The sequence below is a fragment of the Podarcis liolepis genome (genome assembly GCF_965112155.1).
Source record: "Podarcis liolepis genome assembly, chromosome: 4".
In the NCBI taxonomy this organism is placed as follows: Eukaryota; Metazoa; Chordata; class Lepidosauria; order Squamata; family Lacertidae; genus Podarcis; species Podarcis liolepis.
In genome coordinates this window covers 70,862,041-70,876,900 of record NC_139558.1, presented here as the reverse complement: position 1 = coordinate 70,876,900, position 14,860 = coordinate 70,862,041, and the positions used below count along the sequence as shown (strand labels likewise).

At 38.7% G+C, this 14,860-nt stretch overlaps 1 protein-coding gene across 2 annotated transcripts in view; it reads right to left on the bottom strand.

Annotated features, from left to right (window-relative positions):
- Positions 1 to 14,860, bottom strand: part of CBLB (Cbl proto-oncogene B) — a 59,991-nt gene that overhangs the window by 17,408 nt on the left and 27,723 nt on the right. For both annotated transcript variants that reach the window (XM_083498581.1, XM_083498582.1), the window contains exons 8-13: positions 14,184 to 14,271; positions 12,567 to 12,698; positions 8,973 to 9,176; positions 5,358 to 5,543; positions 2,164 to 2,532; positions 762 to 856 (exon numbers count right to left, since the gene is read on the bottom strand). In XM_083498581.1, coding sequence (XP_083354707.1) covers positions 762 to 856; positions 2,164 to 2,532; positions 5,358 to 5,543; positions 8,973 to 9,176; positions 12,567 to 12,698; positions 14,184 to 14,271 — 1,074 coding nt within the window. The remainder of the gene's footprint in view (positions 1 to 761; positions 857 to 2,163; positions 2,533 to 5,357; positions 5,544 to 8,972; positions 9,177 to 12,566; positions 12,699 to 14,183; positions 14,272 to 14,860) is intronic.

The following is a 14,860-nucleotide window of genomic DNA, read 5'->3' as shown; positions in this document are numbered from 1 at the left end:
AATGCCTCCTGGGGAGCTGCTTCAACAAAATATACAAAATGAACTGCTAACATGCTTATTTCTTCTATCACGATGAACTGGGAATAGGGGAATAGGGGAAGAAGCAGAGTAGCTCTGACAGGTCTCTTCATATTTTAGAGTATCTCCGTGAGAGGCAAAATCTCCATTTCCACCACATGCTAATTCTGGTTTTTACAACACCCCTGTCGTATGCGCCACCAAATCCATGCTTTTCCAGAACCTGACCAAAGAATGATGCTCATCTCTTGTATAACTGACACATTGTCCCACAATGGGATTTGGAGGAACTAGAGCATGCTGATTTTTCATTTCATATTCCTCCAGCAGGAAATTCATCCCCGGTTTCTTGTAAATATGAATCTTTTTAGGGTGTTTTAAAAATCACGCACAGACAAGGTATAGATTTAGGTAGGTAGCTGTGTTAGTCTGATGCAGTCAAAATAATTTTTTTGAAAAATAGTCCAGTAGCACCTTAGAGATCAACTAAGTTTTTCTGGGTATTATATAAGGGTCTAGTGACTTCTGTTTTGGTGTATCTGAAGAACTGTGCATATACACAAAAGCTCATACCCACAACAAACTTAGTTGGTCTCTAAGGTGCTATTGGACTATTTATTAATTTTTTATTTAGACAAGGTACATTTTAGTTTTAACAAATTTAATTTGTTAACTTAATCAAGCCAACTTTCTTTTCCCTCATACTTTGTAAGCAGTATTTGTAACTTTAAAATAAAACTTACTTCATATTCGGCAAGACTGAGGCAACTGGAGGTGGTGGTGAGAGCCGAGGTGGAACATCATACTCTTCATTTCCTAGATGGCCATTTGAAAATATCTGCAAAGGATGGATTTCTCAGTATTATAACTCTTCCACAACGAGTAGGTAAAATCAATAATTGGATGCATTATTTAAGTCCTTCTCCTCAAATTTAATGTATCTCAATCTGCTCTTTGTAGTCCAATACCAATATAGGTAAAGGTAAAGGACCCCTGACTGTTAGATCCAGTCGCGGACGACTCTGGGGTTGCGGCATGCTCATCTCGCTTTATTGGCCAAGGGAGCCAGTGTACAGCTTCCGGGTCATGTGGCCAGCATGACTAAGGCGCTTCTGGCGAACCAGAGCAGTGCACGGAAATGCCATTTACCTTCCCACCAGAGCGGCACCTATTTATCTACTTGCACTTTTATGTGCTTTCGAACTGCTAGGTTGGCAGGAGCTGGGACTGAGCAATGGGAGCTCACCCTGTTGTTGGGATTCGAACCACCAACCTTCTGATTGGCAAGCCCTAGGCTCATAATTCTATACAAATAGTGGTCTTTTTCTGAACTCCAGGCATTTAACACAGACTGGCCTAGTTTGCCATCATGCGAAGACAAACCATGGCTGAGTGTGTACAAACAAGCTTCTGAGGAGAATATTGTGGCTGCTTTGTTCCTCTCTGGTTGTTTTGCTGCTGTGTGTCATACTGAGCTAAGCCATAAGGCTTCATATGTAATCTGAACCAGGGCTAGTGGTTTAGTTCTCTCCAAAGTAACTATGAATCAAAACCAAGGTTTGTTCTTTGTTCACAGCATATGGTTAGTCTGGAGAGAGCTAAACTATGAGCCAGAGTTTGAAAGACACAATAAACTATTGCTGAGCTCAGTGTGGCACAGCAGCAAAATAACTGGGAAGAAGCAAGGTACACAATCTCCTTCCCAGGAGGTTGCACTAACCCATGGTTTGGCTTAAACTGATGTGCAAACCAGGCCTATATTCTATGTTCCTTTCTGCCTTACTCTTCTCTCTTACTTAAATAAATGTATTTATAAAAACACAAAGAAATCTCCAGAAAACCACAAAACAGGAAAAAATGAAGCTATTGGCAATAGAAAGTCACTATCATAATAATTTGATTAAAGTTTTTAATAGCTCCCTCTTTCTGGCCTTTTTTTGTAACCAAGTAACCCCCAAATTAAAGTGTATAAGCTGTAGCGTTACTTTAAATGAGTAGATGTAATTATTCTTTGATTGTTAACAGGATTTCAATTATATAGCTGTCAAATGGTAAGTAAAGAACAATAAAATGGTACTTGAACTTGTGGGCCACAGTGCCAGAGTGTGAAATAAAATTAAGCTTCATGCACCATGGATCTCTTACCTTGGCACTTTCTGAAGGCAAATCATGGCGTCTGTGTTTTCGCAGAAATACTGGGTCAGAACCCATTCGACAGTGCCGACCATTAATATTTGAGCTTGCTGTGAGTCCAGGTTTGGGAGAACCATCGCCTCCTACTATTCGACATCCTGCGATATTATTTGTTCCGCACACCTCTCTGGGGCACCAGGCTTCGAGCGGCATAGGCTGGTCTCTAGAAGGCACACTTTCAGGATGATGCAAGTGTCTGCTTAACCTATTATCTGGTGGAATGGGCGGGGGTCTTTCTGGCGGAGGTGGGGGAGGATCTCGTACAGGCGGTGGTGGTGCAGGAAGAGGCTTGTCTTGCTTCCTCATCATGCATGGAGAAGACTAGGGAGACGCAACAGAAAGTAATATATCTATAACTGCATGAACTACAAACAGGTTTGCTTTATCCACAGAATTATCTTCAGAAAAAAACTAAGCAAGGCTTTAAAGCGCTGGGAAAACTATTCTCTACCTGCAATGTTTTTCATTTACCACACAGCCCAATCCTAATTATTGCAAGTGAGATTGTAATAATAATTCTTGACAGGAAGTTGAAATTTAAAAGACCTATTTTCTTTCCCATATAAGTGGGAAGCAATATTCTGCATCTATGACATTTATTGGCAAGAGAATAGAATATTATTTGCATGTTCATGCAGCACCAAACTTTTGCTAAGTAATAATGATCAGAGTATAACCAGTTGAAAACTTTAAAAATAAAAACACTATAAAATAGGTAATGTGAGTTGTAAAGTATTCATTACAGAAAATCAGCAATACACTCAATTCCCAGAATACACCATCATGTTCATCATCTTAAACTAATGTCTGTACTCACGGCTAAAGACCAGCAACACTGACCCTTCACTGCCAGTTTAAATGACAGTTAATTAAAATTATGATAGCAATGAATAAACATTTTATGTACTTCAGTTGTCTAAGAATTATGCAGCTAGAATGAAATTTAATTTGCAAATAGAACTGCCAAGTTAAAGGCAAAATGCTGATAAAAAGTAAATTGTAAGTTATCACTGGTCATCCACACACATACAGGCAGGCACACAGACTCACTAATACAGTTTTCAAAGCATGCCTTCAACATTCAATTAAAAATCTAATTATATTTGGTGTACCAATTACAACCCAAGTGATCTTGCTGTAGGAAGAATGCTTGTGAATGACTGTACTATTTTGTTGACTATTCTTTCTGCCTTAAAGAAAGCAATTTTTTCTGAATGCTTTCCCTCTTAAAGAGCATTTACAATTTGCAGAGAGTTCAGCTTTTCCCTTTATGTAACTGTAAACCATGGGTCGCAAATTTCTCACCTTAATTTCAACAACATATGACAAGTACAAATTATGGGTGGTATTCATCCAAGTAGAGCAAAAGCTTCCAGCTGCACAATGGAACTTCATCTCCTCCTCCTCCTCTCCCACCAAACCCTCTAAATCTGTTCTGGTGAACCCTCCAACTATCTGGAACAGATTTGGAGAAGGTGCAGTGTATGTGCAGGAAGAGGAGAGGGAGGTGAAAATCTGTTGTGTAAATGGAAATGCTTATACTAATGAAACATTTTTACTTGATACCACTCTATGCAAATGGAAATGGAGATAAATTTGAAAACATTGCACAATTTAAATGTAAGTCAGATAATCAATTTTTCAAAGGCTGAATTTGGATGTAATGCAAAGCCAAGAACCATCTTTTATTAAGCCAAACTGTACACTGGTACACGATTCTCCCTTCATTCACGGGGGTAAACAAATCATGAAACAGGCTAGTACAGTGTTGCACCCAAGGTTGTGGTTTGTTAGGGCAAAGGAAACCATGAGGTCAAATTCACATGTAACACTAAGTTGGCTTCTCCATGGCTTTGGAAAGAGGTGAAAAGTGGGGACGCTTGCACTGTGTGCACCAGTATGTAGCTTGTGCACAAATGATTAAGCCAAGCTTTATGACTTCGTGTTATGTGTGAACACGGCCACTGTTTTTCACTTGCTATTTAGTTTTGCAAACTGAAATAATAAATGGTGTACTCTATTGGCATACTTAAGTATTCATAGAAAGGTGAGATACAAGTAAAATTTGACACCAGCATTTCTACTGCGTTAAATTGGTATGGCATGGGATGGGGGATATTACAATAGAAACATGTTGGTTTTTTTTAATGTCATAGGGATGCCTATGTCAAACATATATCTTAGATTCTAATGCCCAACTTAATGTATGCTTTGTGGTATTTTTACTAACTCTAAGTCACTGAGGATCTTTACTATAGCTCTGTAAGGGCTCCCAGGTTGACCATAAAAATTACTTTTAACCCAATTCTGGATGCAGGGTTATGCGGGTCTACAAAGTGGGAGAACAATATGTGGTTTTTTGTGGGGAGGGGGTTTGAACAGTCCAGAATAAACCGTATTAAACTACAAATGGTTTTAAAAATTTGTTTCCCTTTTTCTTACATCCTTACCAAGTGCATGCATAGAGGATAGGAACTCACACTGTACTGCCTACTCCTGCAAAGGCAAATGAATATTGGATGGGGGGAGGTAGAGGTATGGAGTGACAGATGACAAGTCAGTTGAGTGATGGAAGAAAAGCAGAGAAGATCAAAGATGAAGAAGAGCAGCAGTGGAGAAAGCAAAAGGAAAGCAGTGGGGATGAGAATCTAAGTGTGAAAGAAAAAGAGGCAGAGGTAGACCAGTCTTCAGCCAGACAGAACACTGTCATTCAACAGCAGCAGCCAACACCAAATGACTGGGAAGCTGTAGAAGCAATTATTACTGATTCAACAAGAGTAACACTGTTCTTTATGGGTATATGAGTTATTTGTATTTGATTAGAATTGTTATGTTTATTATTTAGTTAATGCAGTCACTTGTGAAAAATCCAATAGATGTTCTCGCTCTATAGCTAGACAGACAGTGATCAAGACAGAGAAAGGATTTGTGTGTTGACACAACGGTTTTCATCACTGGCTTGAATCTCTTGTGGTGCACTGCAGCCTGCTCCTAAAGCAGTAGTTTGCAAGAATGGTGAAAGTAGCAAGGGCAACTTGAGAAGCCTTCCCATGTACCAGCAGGCATCACATATGTAAACACTTACGGATCTCATCTAATTTCTTGGGTGAGGGTGTCAAAATCATAAATGGTATAAATAAGACTACCTTTGGTGAGCTAGTAGGGCTGCCACAAGGGGATCGAGCAACTCCCTTTTGAATTAGATCTAGTCGAGGAGGCACTGGTGGGAGGCTAAGATGAGGTCCTTGGAGGGGTTCAGGAAGTGGCTTTCTTCTTTGTGCAAGTGGAGAAGATCCTGGAGATGTCACTGGGGAATTCTGTCTTTCAGTACACTGCAACAAAGTATTCATAAGCGTTATAAAACGGTTTTGGTTTTGTTTATTGGGATACTTTCATATACACTTTCAAATTCTTATGGCTTATGCATCTATCAACAATTACACTGGCTATATTGCTATGATGCCCATAATTTATTTTGAAGTATTAAATAGCTATTTTCACAGCTAAATGGCAATTGCAAAGAAATGCAGCAGTGCTAGAATTTGGACAAACAGAGCAGAGATTCATATTATGAGGAAGATAAAGATATTTGCTCAAAGAAAGAGAAATAAAGACAAATGAATATAATTACAAATTGGTTCCATATGAGAGCATAAATATACCCTACACCAGGGCTTAACACTTGCCACTTGCTGGAGGTGGCAACTCTCACACTAGACATCCCACTGAGTTCAAGGGAACGAACTTTCTAGTGCTGAGGATTTTAGTCTTAAGATTATTTAAGATTGCTCAGTTGGGGATTTTTAGGGTAGCATATTGCTTCAAGTTACAACATCTGGAGACTCTGTAGTCGAGTTCTATTCCAAACTCCAGCAATATTTTCAAAATACAGTTAATTTAATGCACGGCAATAATATAATAATTTATATTACATCTTTTAAATGTTGATATACTAATAAAGCCTACAAGAAAGACACTTTAGCTAAAACTGAACACACTTGAATATCTTGGAATTCTTAGATACATAATTCCATTGAAGTTTTAAGTTAATTAGAAATGAAACTTATTAGAGCAGTACTTGGTTTCTGCAAGTAGGGCTATACCCAAGAAATGTTACTACGTTTGGAACACCTGCAAAGTTGCTTGAAGATCAAATCCTTGGTATTTCACATATCAACAATGTGCATTCACTGCAATATACATATATTCCATATATATACATATACATATATTCCATATATATACATATATGCAATATACATATATTTCATATATTCCACAGTGATAGACAGAAGCCTAAACATCTAATTCACACACATTATCTGACACTGATGTCAGTTTTGAATACTTCTTTTTAACCTGTGTTGTTTTTGGAAAATATTTATTGCTGGAGATATTGCAGTGTGCATGCTATCCTTCACAATAAGTGATTATTCGTAATTTTGCTGAGTTTTTTAGCTCTTCAATTGTGTTCCTGAGCCATTATTGCCTAACTAGTATTAATGCATTTAAACTGTTTCCATTATCATGGGTGCCACTGTGGTCTAAACCACTGAGCCTTTTGGGCTTGCCGATCAGAAGGTCGGCAATTCAAATCCATGCGAAGGGGTGAGCTCCCATTGCTCTGTCCCAGCTCCTGCCAACCTAGCAGTTCGAAAGCACACCAGGGCAAGCAGAGGAATAGGTACCACTGCATCGGGAAGGTAAACAGCATTTCTGTGTGCTCTGGCTTCTGTCACGGTGTTCCGTTGCACCAGAAGCGGTTTAGTCATGCAGGCCACATGACCCAGGAAAGCTGTCTGTGGACAAATGCTGGCTTCCTCAGCCTGAAAGTGAGATGGGTGTCATACCTCATAGATGCCTTTGATTGGACTTAACCATCCAGGGGTCCTTTACCTTTATTATCACATCAATAGTACAGTCGTACCTCCGCTTACGTATCCCTCTGGATATGTAATCTTCGGGATGCGAATGTGGCAAACTTGGAAGTATTTTTCCGGGTTTCACCCCGAGCGCATGCGCAAAAGCACTCTATGCGCCGCACGCATTCACAGAAGTGGTCCTCTGGTTGTGAATTCCTCGGGATGCGGCCGTGACCTCCAGAACAGATCCCGTTCACAACCGGAGGTACCACTGTAGTAGCTTATCAGCTTTAAAACCTACTTCTATGGATGAGGTAAGTATTCCACATGTCCCCTCTGCTCAAACTGATTGACTACTTTTTGAGTTTGAGCTATTGCCCTTGGGGGGGGCGGGAAAATCTTACCTTCAGGAAGGAGGTGCCAGGAGGAGAAGGGAATGATGACAGGGCAGGTGAAACCCAAGAGGGCCTCCTCTTGGTGGCCAGCTTGCTTTATACATCATTTATAGTGAGATGCACAAGGTCTCATGATATGGTGGCACATGATCTAGGAAGCTTTGCTGCTGAGCAAAGCCCCTTTCCATTAAGATAAGCATTATTTCAATACGACATTTGGGAGGGTGGGGCAGAGCAGAGGAAATCAGACTGCTTATAAGTCAAGCCCTTGTAAGGCCCATCATGGTTTTTCAAACATGAAAACAAGCAGTCAAACTGCAAGTTCAGCTGAGCAGCTGGGTCTTTGCCCATCTCTACCATTTTCTTATAAGTAAATAAAGTCTGTAAAACATGAAATACTTTACAGTTTCAGTCTTAAAACTTTTACAATTGAAATAACATGTCCACACTTTGTTCTTTAGTGTTTGTACAGGGTGAATACACTTTTAAGAATCTGCAGGCTTGAGTCCAAATGAGACTACATGGAACGGAGGCATAGAAAAAAGGCATAACTGAATAATCATCAGCTTTAGCATTCTGAATCCAGACCAATTACAGTAGCTAGACTTTAATATTGTATGACAACTTGTGCTTTGAGAGCATTTGCACATGGTATATTGGTTGGGTTGATACAAGTTTAACGTATCAGCTATTCCCATTAGAGTTTTCCTGTGAGAAAGATTGTCACTTCAGTTTTGTGATTTATTCCTCAGACATTACAAATTTGCATTTTTTGCATGAAACAGAAAAACATATCTGAACCTCATTACTTTCTCTTCAGACATTACAAAGCAGCTACTAAATATGCTCAAGGCAATTGCTCTGGTTCTGGCAAAAGAGTAGCAAACCAGATGGTATAAATGTTTCACAATGCAAAGCAATCTGGATACTGACTCGGCACGATGCACAGCACCATGGAATTCCCAGATTGCTCTGAGACTGCAGCAAGTGGGTAGGGAGATCATGATTTCTGTTAAATGTTCTGAGCATGAAATTGGGTATTTCTGTCCGCAATTGTGCAAACTGTGCTTTAGAAGGTAAACAGGATTCATTTTATTAAATTAGGAGAGGGGTGGGGAAACTCCATCCCATGGTCCAATCTTGGCTTGCTAGGGGTTCTAATTTGGCCTGCTAGGCCATTTCCCCCAAACTTTTCCCATCTGCCCATCTACTGACCTCACTGGGTTTAATTCTACATTGGCTGTGTATCCTGTCTGAAGGGAACAGGATCAAATAGCCAAGGCAGCAGAATTTAATCCATGGTCATCAGTAAGTAGTAATGGCAGCAGAGACTCCTCTTTTCACACACCTGGCTGCTGCCTGCCCATTCACTTAAAGGAGAACCGTCAGCTGTTTTAAGCAGCACTTTTGCAAAGTGCTTAAAAACAGCCTTGACACTCCCATATCAGCCTCCAGAGCTATATTTTAAAGCACATGATATATCTTGAAATATATATATATATACCTTCCGCACAGAAGCTAATCGATTCATCATTAAAGATTCTTCTCTGTCGTCGTCATCATCCAATTCAAGCATGGGTATACCAAAACTATCCATAATGCTGCAGCACCTTGTGTTCTCATCTCGGGGATCAAAGGGGTCCACAATTATGGGTTCAGTTCCTTTGATTTCACAGCGGCAGAAAGGACACCCCTGACCATCAGACTCCTATATGGGTGAAAAGCAAAGTCCTTAATTACTGAGCACTATTTTTATTTGTATGTATAGAACATTCCTCAAGAAAAGGGAAATCAGTGAAAAGAATTTTAATTGTTAATTAAAATTACTGCAAAAGAAAACCCAACTGAATGTCTGTTATTCAAATATAGTTCTGTTTTATTTTGTCTTCCAGGCTTGCCTCTTCATGAACGTTCAGATATACATCTGGACTTGCAGTTGTCACTAACATGTTGCAGTATTGTGAATAGCTACACTAATGGGAACCTCTTTCATTTGGTAGAATTCCAAAAATTAGGTCAAAAGCTTTCATACCAATGAATTTACACAAACATTTCTAAGCAATTAGGGACATATTATCTAATAGCTTTCAAAAGGTCATATTTGTTTACCTTGCACATGAACATCATTGGTATTATGTTCCCAAAATTGTTAAGAGGAATAAACATAAATTACCCAATCTGTTTTTCTCCCTACAGAAGTAAGTTTTTAATTGGGCATGGTTGTTTTTTACATTTATAAGTAAATGCAACACAAACATAAACAACTGGAGAAAAAATACATGTTTTAAAGAACGGAGCAAAAGAAAGGCAGGCAGGCAAGAATATCACTCACTGTACAGCATAGAGGTACTATTTGCTTTACAGTATAGAGGTACTATTTGAGGGGAAAAGAAGAAATATTTTTTGCTTTTTGCTTTTTGCTTTTTAACCACAGGCTCTATGCTTTATCAAGTGCTTTTGAAACTTCTCTCTTTCTCTCTTGTTCTATATCACATGCATCCTCACACCATTATGAATGTAAATTATATCTATTCAGTCAGACTTGCTTAAATAAGACAATATACAAGTGACTTTTCACACTGCCTACTGGAAAGGAGTCTCCACATTTTGTCAGTCCTTGATAACTTACCAAATACTGACTCTGCCTTATACTCAAAATCAGAACAGGAGTGCTGTCCTGTGTCTGAAAGTGCTCAAAGCTTTAGAGGCATAGGGAATGCTTCTGAAGCAAAATGCAAAAAAATAAACAAACTCTGAACTCGGTCTCACTTTGTGCAGGAAGGTAGTCACATTAAAAGAGATGACTGTTACTAGCAACCTTGACAATGCATTTGTAGATACCCACTTTGGGCTTTAAAATAAGCAATGGTTCTATACAAATGAGTGATTAGCTACGCACACATATAAATTCAATTTAATGTTATAAGCATACAGGAATATTAGGGCAGTGCATGAGTATGAGAGAAAAAAACTTTTTTAAAAAACCCCAAAATAAGTTCCTTTTTCTTATCTTATACATTTTAATTTTTATTTCAATGTTTATTTATCCTAGTTTTCTCTCCATTAAAAAGTACTGAGAAAGTTGACATTCAGTACAGAATACCCAGAATAACTGAAGACATGGAGTAGCTTATTTTATTTAATAACGCAGATGTTTCACTATGGGAAAAGGGGACTGGCAATTTCTCCTTAGGCATGTCTAATGAGCCATTATGACAGCAATTAAACACTAACCACTAGCAAGTATCAACTGACATTGCTACAGTATGTTCCTTTCATCAACTCATTAATTATACAGAAGTTAAATTTGCAATGAAGTTTGATTAAATAGGAAATGTGGCTGCTAATGCAAGAAAAGCCCAATGCTCTCTTTCTCATTAGAATTCACTTATTAAGGGTTACACTTTAGCTGGAAATACACGATCTGTGTGTTTGGTTTGGGCCATATTCTTCATCCCCACTGAGGCGTAGAAGGAGGAACAGCACTCCAATGGAAAGTTAACACCTGCAATTTGCCTCTGCACTTGTTTTTACAGCTGCTACACCTAAAGACCCAACAGAGAGTGCAATCCCCATTGGTGAAAGGAGGAAAAGGGATATTTTTAATTCAATTGCCACCATTTCTATGGCCTTCTTAGCATCCTTAATAGTTTTTTAGATTCCACCAGACAAACAAAAGCATGTAAAAACAGAGCCTAAATTTTATATACACAAAGATCACACAGGGTGCAATCTGAGAGAGTTTACTTCCTGAGAGTCTGCTAGAAGTAATAGGACTGGACTCACTGGTACCTTCTATCAGATTTAAGTGTGTTTAACTTTCTTCGAATGGTTTCTATTTTAAATGCTTAGGTACAATTTAGGTACAAGTAGGCAGAGTTCAGGCTTGTCAGATTAATTTTGCTTTTTCCGAGAACCCCAAGATCTACCAACAAGAGCCTGGCACAATATTCTAACATATAGCCTCTGAGCACGACTGAGAATAGCAAATTTTGTTTTCATTACTAGAAACAAGCAGAGCGTACAGTACTTTCACATAAACATTCACTCCTGGTTAAGTTTTCTCATTTTGAGAAGCCGAAAGTTATTTTGAAGTGAGTTGCTTCAAATAGCCATTTTGAGCAGGATTTAATCTCTGTCCATCAGCTGAAGAGCAGAGGTTTCATCCTGTTGCCTTGTACCCATGATCATGTTCTCTGCTGGGTATACAGCAAAAAGCCGCGGCGGAATTAAATCCTGTCCATCAGTGATGTCAACTGATGGGATAGTGTGGGCATGATTTGGGGAAAATAGCCTTGCAGGCCAAAATTGGATCCCCTTGTGGACCATGACTGGCCTGGAGGACAGAGGTTCCCCATTCCTACAGTAAGGGTTCTCCAGATTTGGTAAAGCAAAGGAAGAGGAGTAGGAGAAAGAGAGATGATTCACCTTAGTGTCCTCCTCGGCTTGGTGTTTTATTGCTGGGTGAGTTATTTATCGCACAAGTTCTTAGGAGTAGTGACCATTTGAGAAGTCTCTCTCTTCTCCACCCATACACCGCCACTTATCTTCTCCATCCAATAATTTTTAAACATCTTCCTTGACAAGCTCACACCTAATAATGCTGTTACTTGTAATTCTCAATAGCTTATTGATCTAGCTTTGAATACAGCCCTGCATTTATTTTCATATATGATAAAGTGTGTCAAAGTGCAGGGCCAGATGCCCTCCACCCCATTCCATATAAAGAACATAACTGGACTGGCAACTGAAGCTTATTTCAATGCTGGTAACACGATAGCATTGTCCACAGCACCTGAGGCAGCACAGCAGTTTGAAGTGGCTATGACAGTCCATGTAGCATACATAGGTCTGTCCTCCAACAAAGGGAAATAGCTGCTACTCTGTACCTCAGCATCTGCCACTTGAGGTGACCCTTTCACTTTGCCTATTATAGGACTGGCATGACAAAGTGGAAGCAAAGTAGCAATATTTCAAAGCATATTCCTGAAGCCGATACTGCTGAAAATGAACAGTGAAAAGAGGACCACAACAAGTCGGAAAATAAACCTACCTAAATATATACATCTGGTGAATGAATACAAGAAAGAAAACCTACCTGCCATGCTGTAAGGCAAGATGTGCACATCAGATGCCCACAAGGCTCAATCTTCACATCTTTGTCATTTTCTGCACAAATTTTACAAAGCTGGAATGTGGAACCCATTTCACAGTACAATTCATATTGTTCCTGAAAACAAGACTATTGCAGTTAAGTGGCTCTGTGGGATGGTAAGTTTACAAGCTTGCTTCTAACACAGTTTGAGGTTTTTAAGCAAAACAGTGTTTGAGATCACCTATTTTTGAAGACATTCATGTGACAAAAAATACCTCACAGTAACTGGCTACAGTTACTGGTTAACATTATGATAGAAGACTATTTCAAAACGGGCATAACTTGAAAACAAATGGGGTTGGGGAGATACTCAGAAGACCCGGAAATGATACCTGAAAGCAGCAAAGGAATTATCTTTTTGTTAATTCCTCCTAATTTGCCATAGCAAGTGAAAGTTCATGTTCCAGCTAGAAAGTTGTGTCCATTTCCCTCTGTTGGGAACTGGAACTGCACGGCAGTATGAAGTATCTCTAGCTTATATTTTAGTATTTTCTAACAAAATCTTATCTTTGCCAAAGTGCTGCTCTTCTTCCTTAATTTTCCTGTCTTTTCATTTTTATAGTAGGTGAAATACCAATCAAAGATGTGTAAGGAAATTATAATCTTTCAATATCATCTTCAGCATGTCATCACTGCTAGAAGGATAATTATCTCCTAAGTGCTCATAACATTTGTACTCTAGGTGCCAATTCTTCCTTAAATGTCAGGGAAAAATGTCACAATGCAAGCAGTAATTACAGCATTGTTAGCATACTCCACATAGCATGTACAGGCAACTTGGGGAGTATTTGAGAGCTTGCTTGTTATTGTTGTTTCATTTTAAGTGATAGTGATTTATCTTTACTAGTAAAATACTTTGTAATGCCTATCAAAACATCAAGTCTAACAACATGACACATGCATCAGAAACATTCAAAATGCAGCCAGGGTATTGGCCAATCCACAACAGCTACAAAGAATGAATAGACCACCCTCATCAATCTGACAAAACTACCAATGGATGGTGCAGCGAAGAAGAGATATGGATTTCTGGCCAACACTTCCTCATTTTTGTATCCTTTCACCATATACTACCAAAGGTCACTCAAGCCTTAAGATGTAATTATCACCAGAGAGGCATCCAGAGGGGTCAAGCCGCTTGATAAAAATAAATTCACAGGCTACCAAGATCATTACGGTTTTAAACACCCTCCATACTACAGTTCACAACAAACACACTAATTGCTTTTCATGAAGGTAACTGAATAGAGATTGTAAAGCAATTAATTATGTTTTTGAGGTTAAGGATTAGTTTATCTGGATGTTATTTTGAGACTATTGAATGATAATATTATATTTAGCTTAATTATAAAGTAAATCCAAACTTTTTCAGAGAGCCCCTATGCAAACCCATCTCATATATTTCCCATCAAAAGTGCCCCCACTCCCCAGCCACACCTCAATAGTGAGTGCCCATTAATGGGTGTAAATGAACATCTTACTAAAATCTGGCATTTAAATCTGTTGCATTGTTTTTTATTAATGCTTTTGCTATAAATGAAGTGATAATATGCAACATACCTGTGTAACTTTTATGTGATCATGTGGGGTGGGTTCACACAGTCCTGTCAGATCAGGATTATAACTTCTTCCATCTGGGTACAGATAGCTGGATTACAAAGAAATAAAGTTTACAATTTTACATTGCTTCTAATTTTTTTAACACTTAATCACACAAAGTGCACTAACATGTATATAGCTACAAGTTAAGAAAACCCAAACATATGGCTTTCCAAATTAATTTAATAAAACTGGGACTAGTTCACAAGGTCACTAGACAACACAAATCACAATAGTTACACCTGAAAGCATTCTACCACCAAGATATTCATGAATGGTAAATTTAGATGAGGGTTCCAAAGGTTTTCTCACCCCACTCTAAGCATTTGCTTCCAACAGCTTTTTCCATTTCCTCTTGCCATTCATTACAATATCCATGTTTATGTTGTTTTTCTATATGCACTATCTGCTGATAATTGTAGCCCACTTTTCATTTCATTGTTGCATATAAGTTCACCCTCACCTCTTCTCTTCTCGTCTCCTTGTTTTACTGTTAAGTCAGCAACATAGACTCTAGATTGCCTACATTTGGGACACTAAAGAAGAGTATTTGTTTCCTTTTCCCTGCATGAAAATTATGAGCACTCATTGCAATAAAGATCTAATTTCATATTGGATATCTAAACATTGGTCAGACT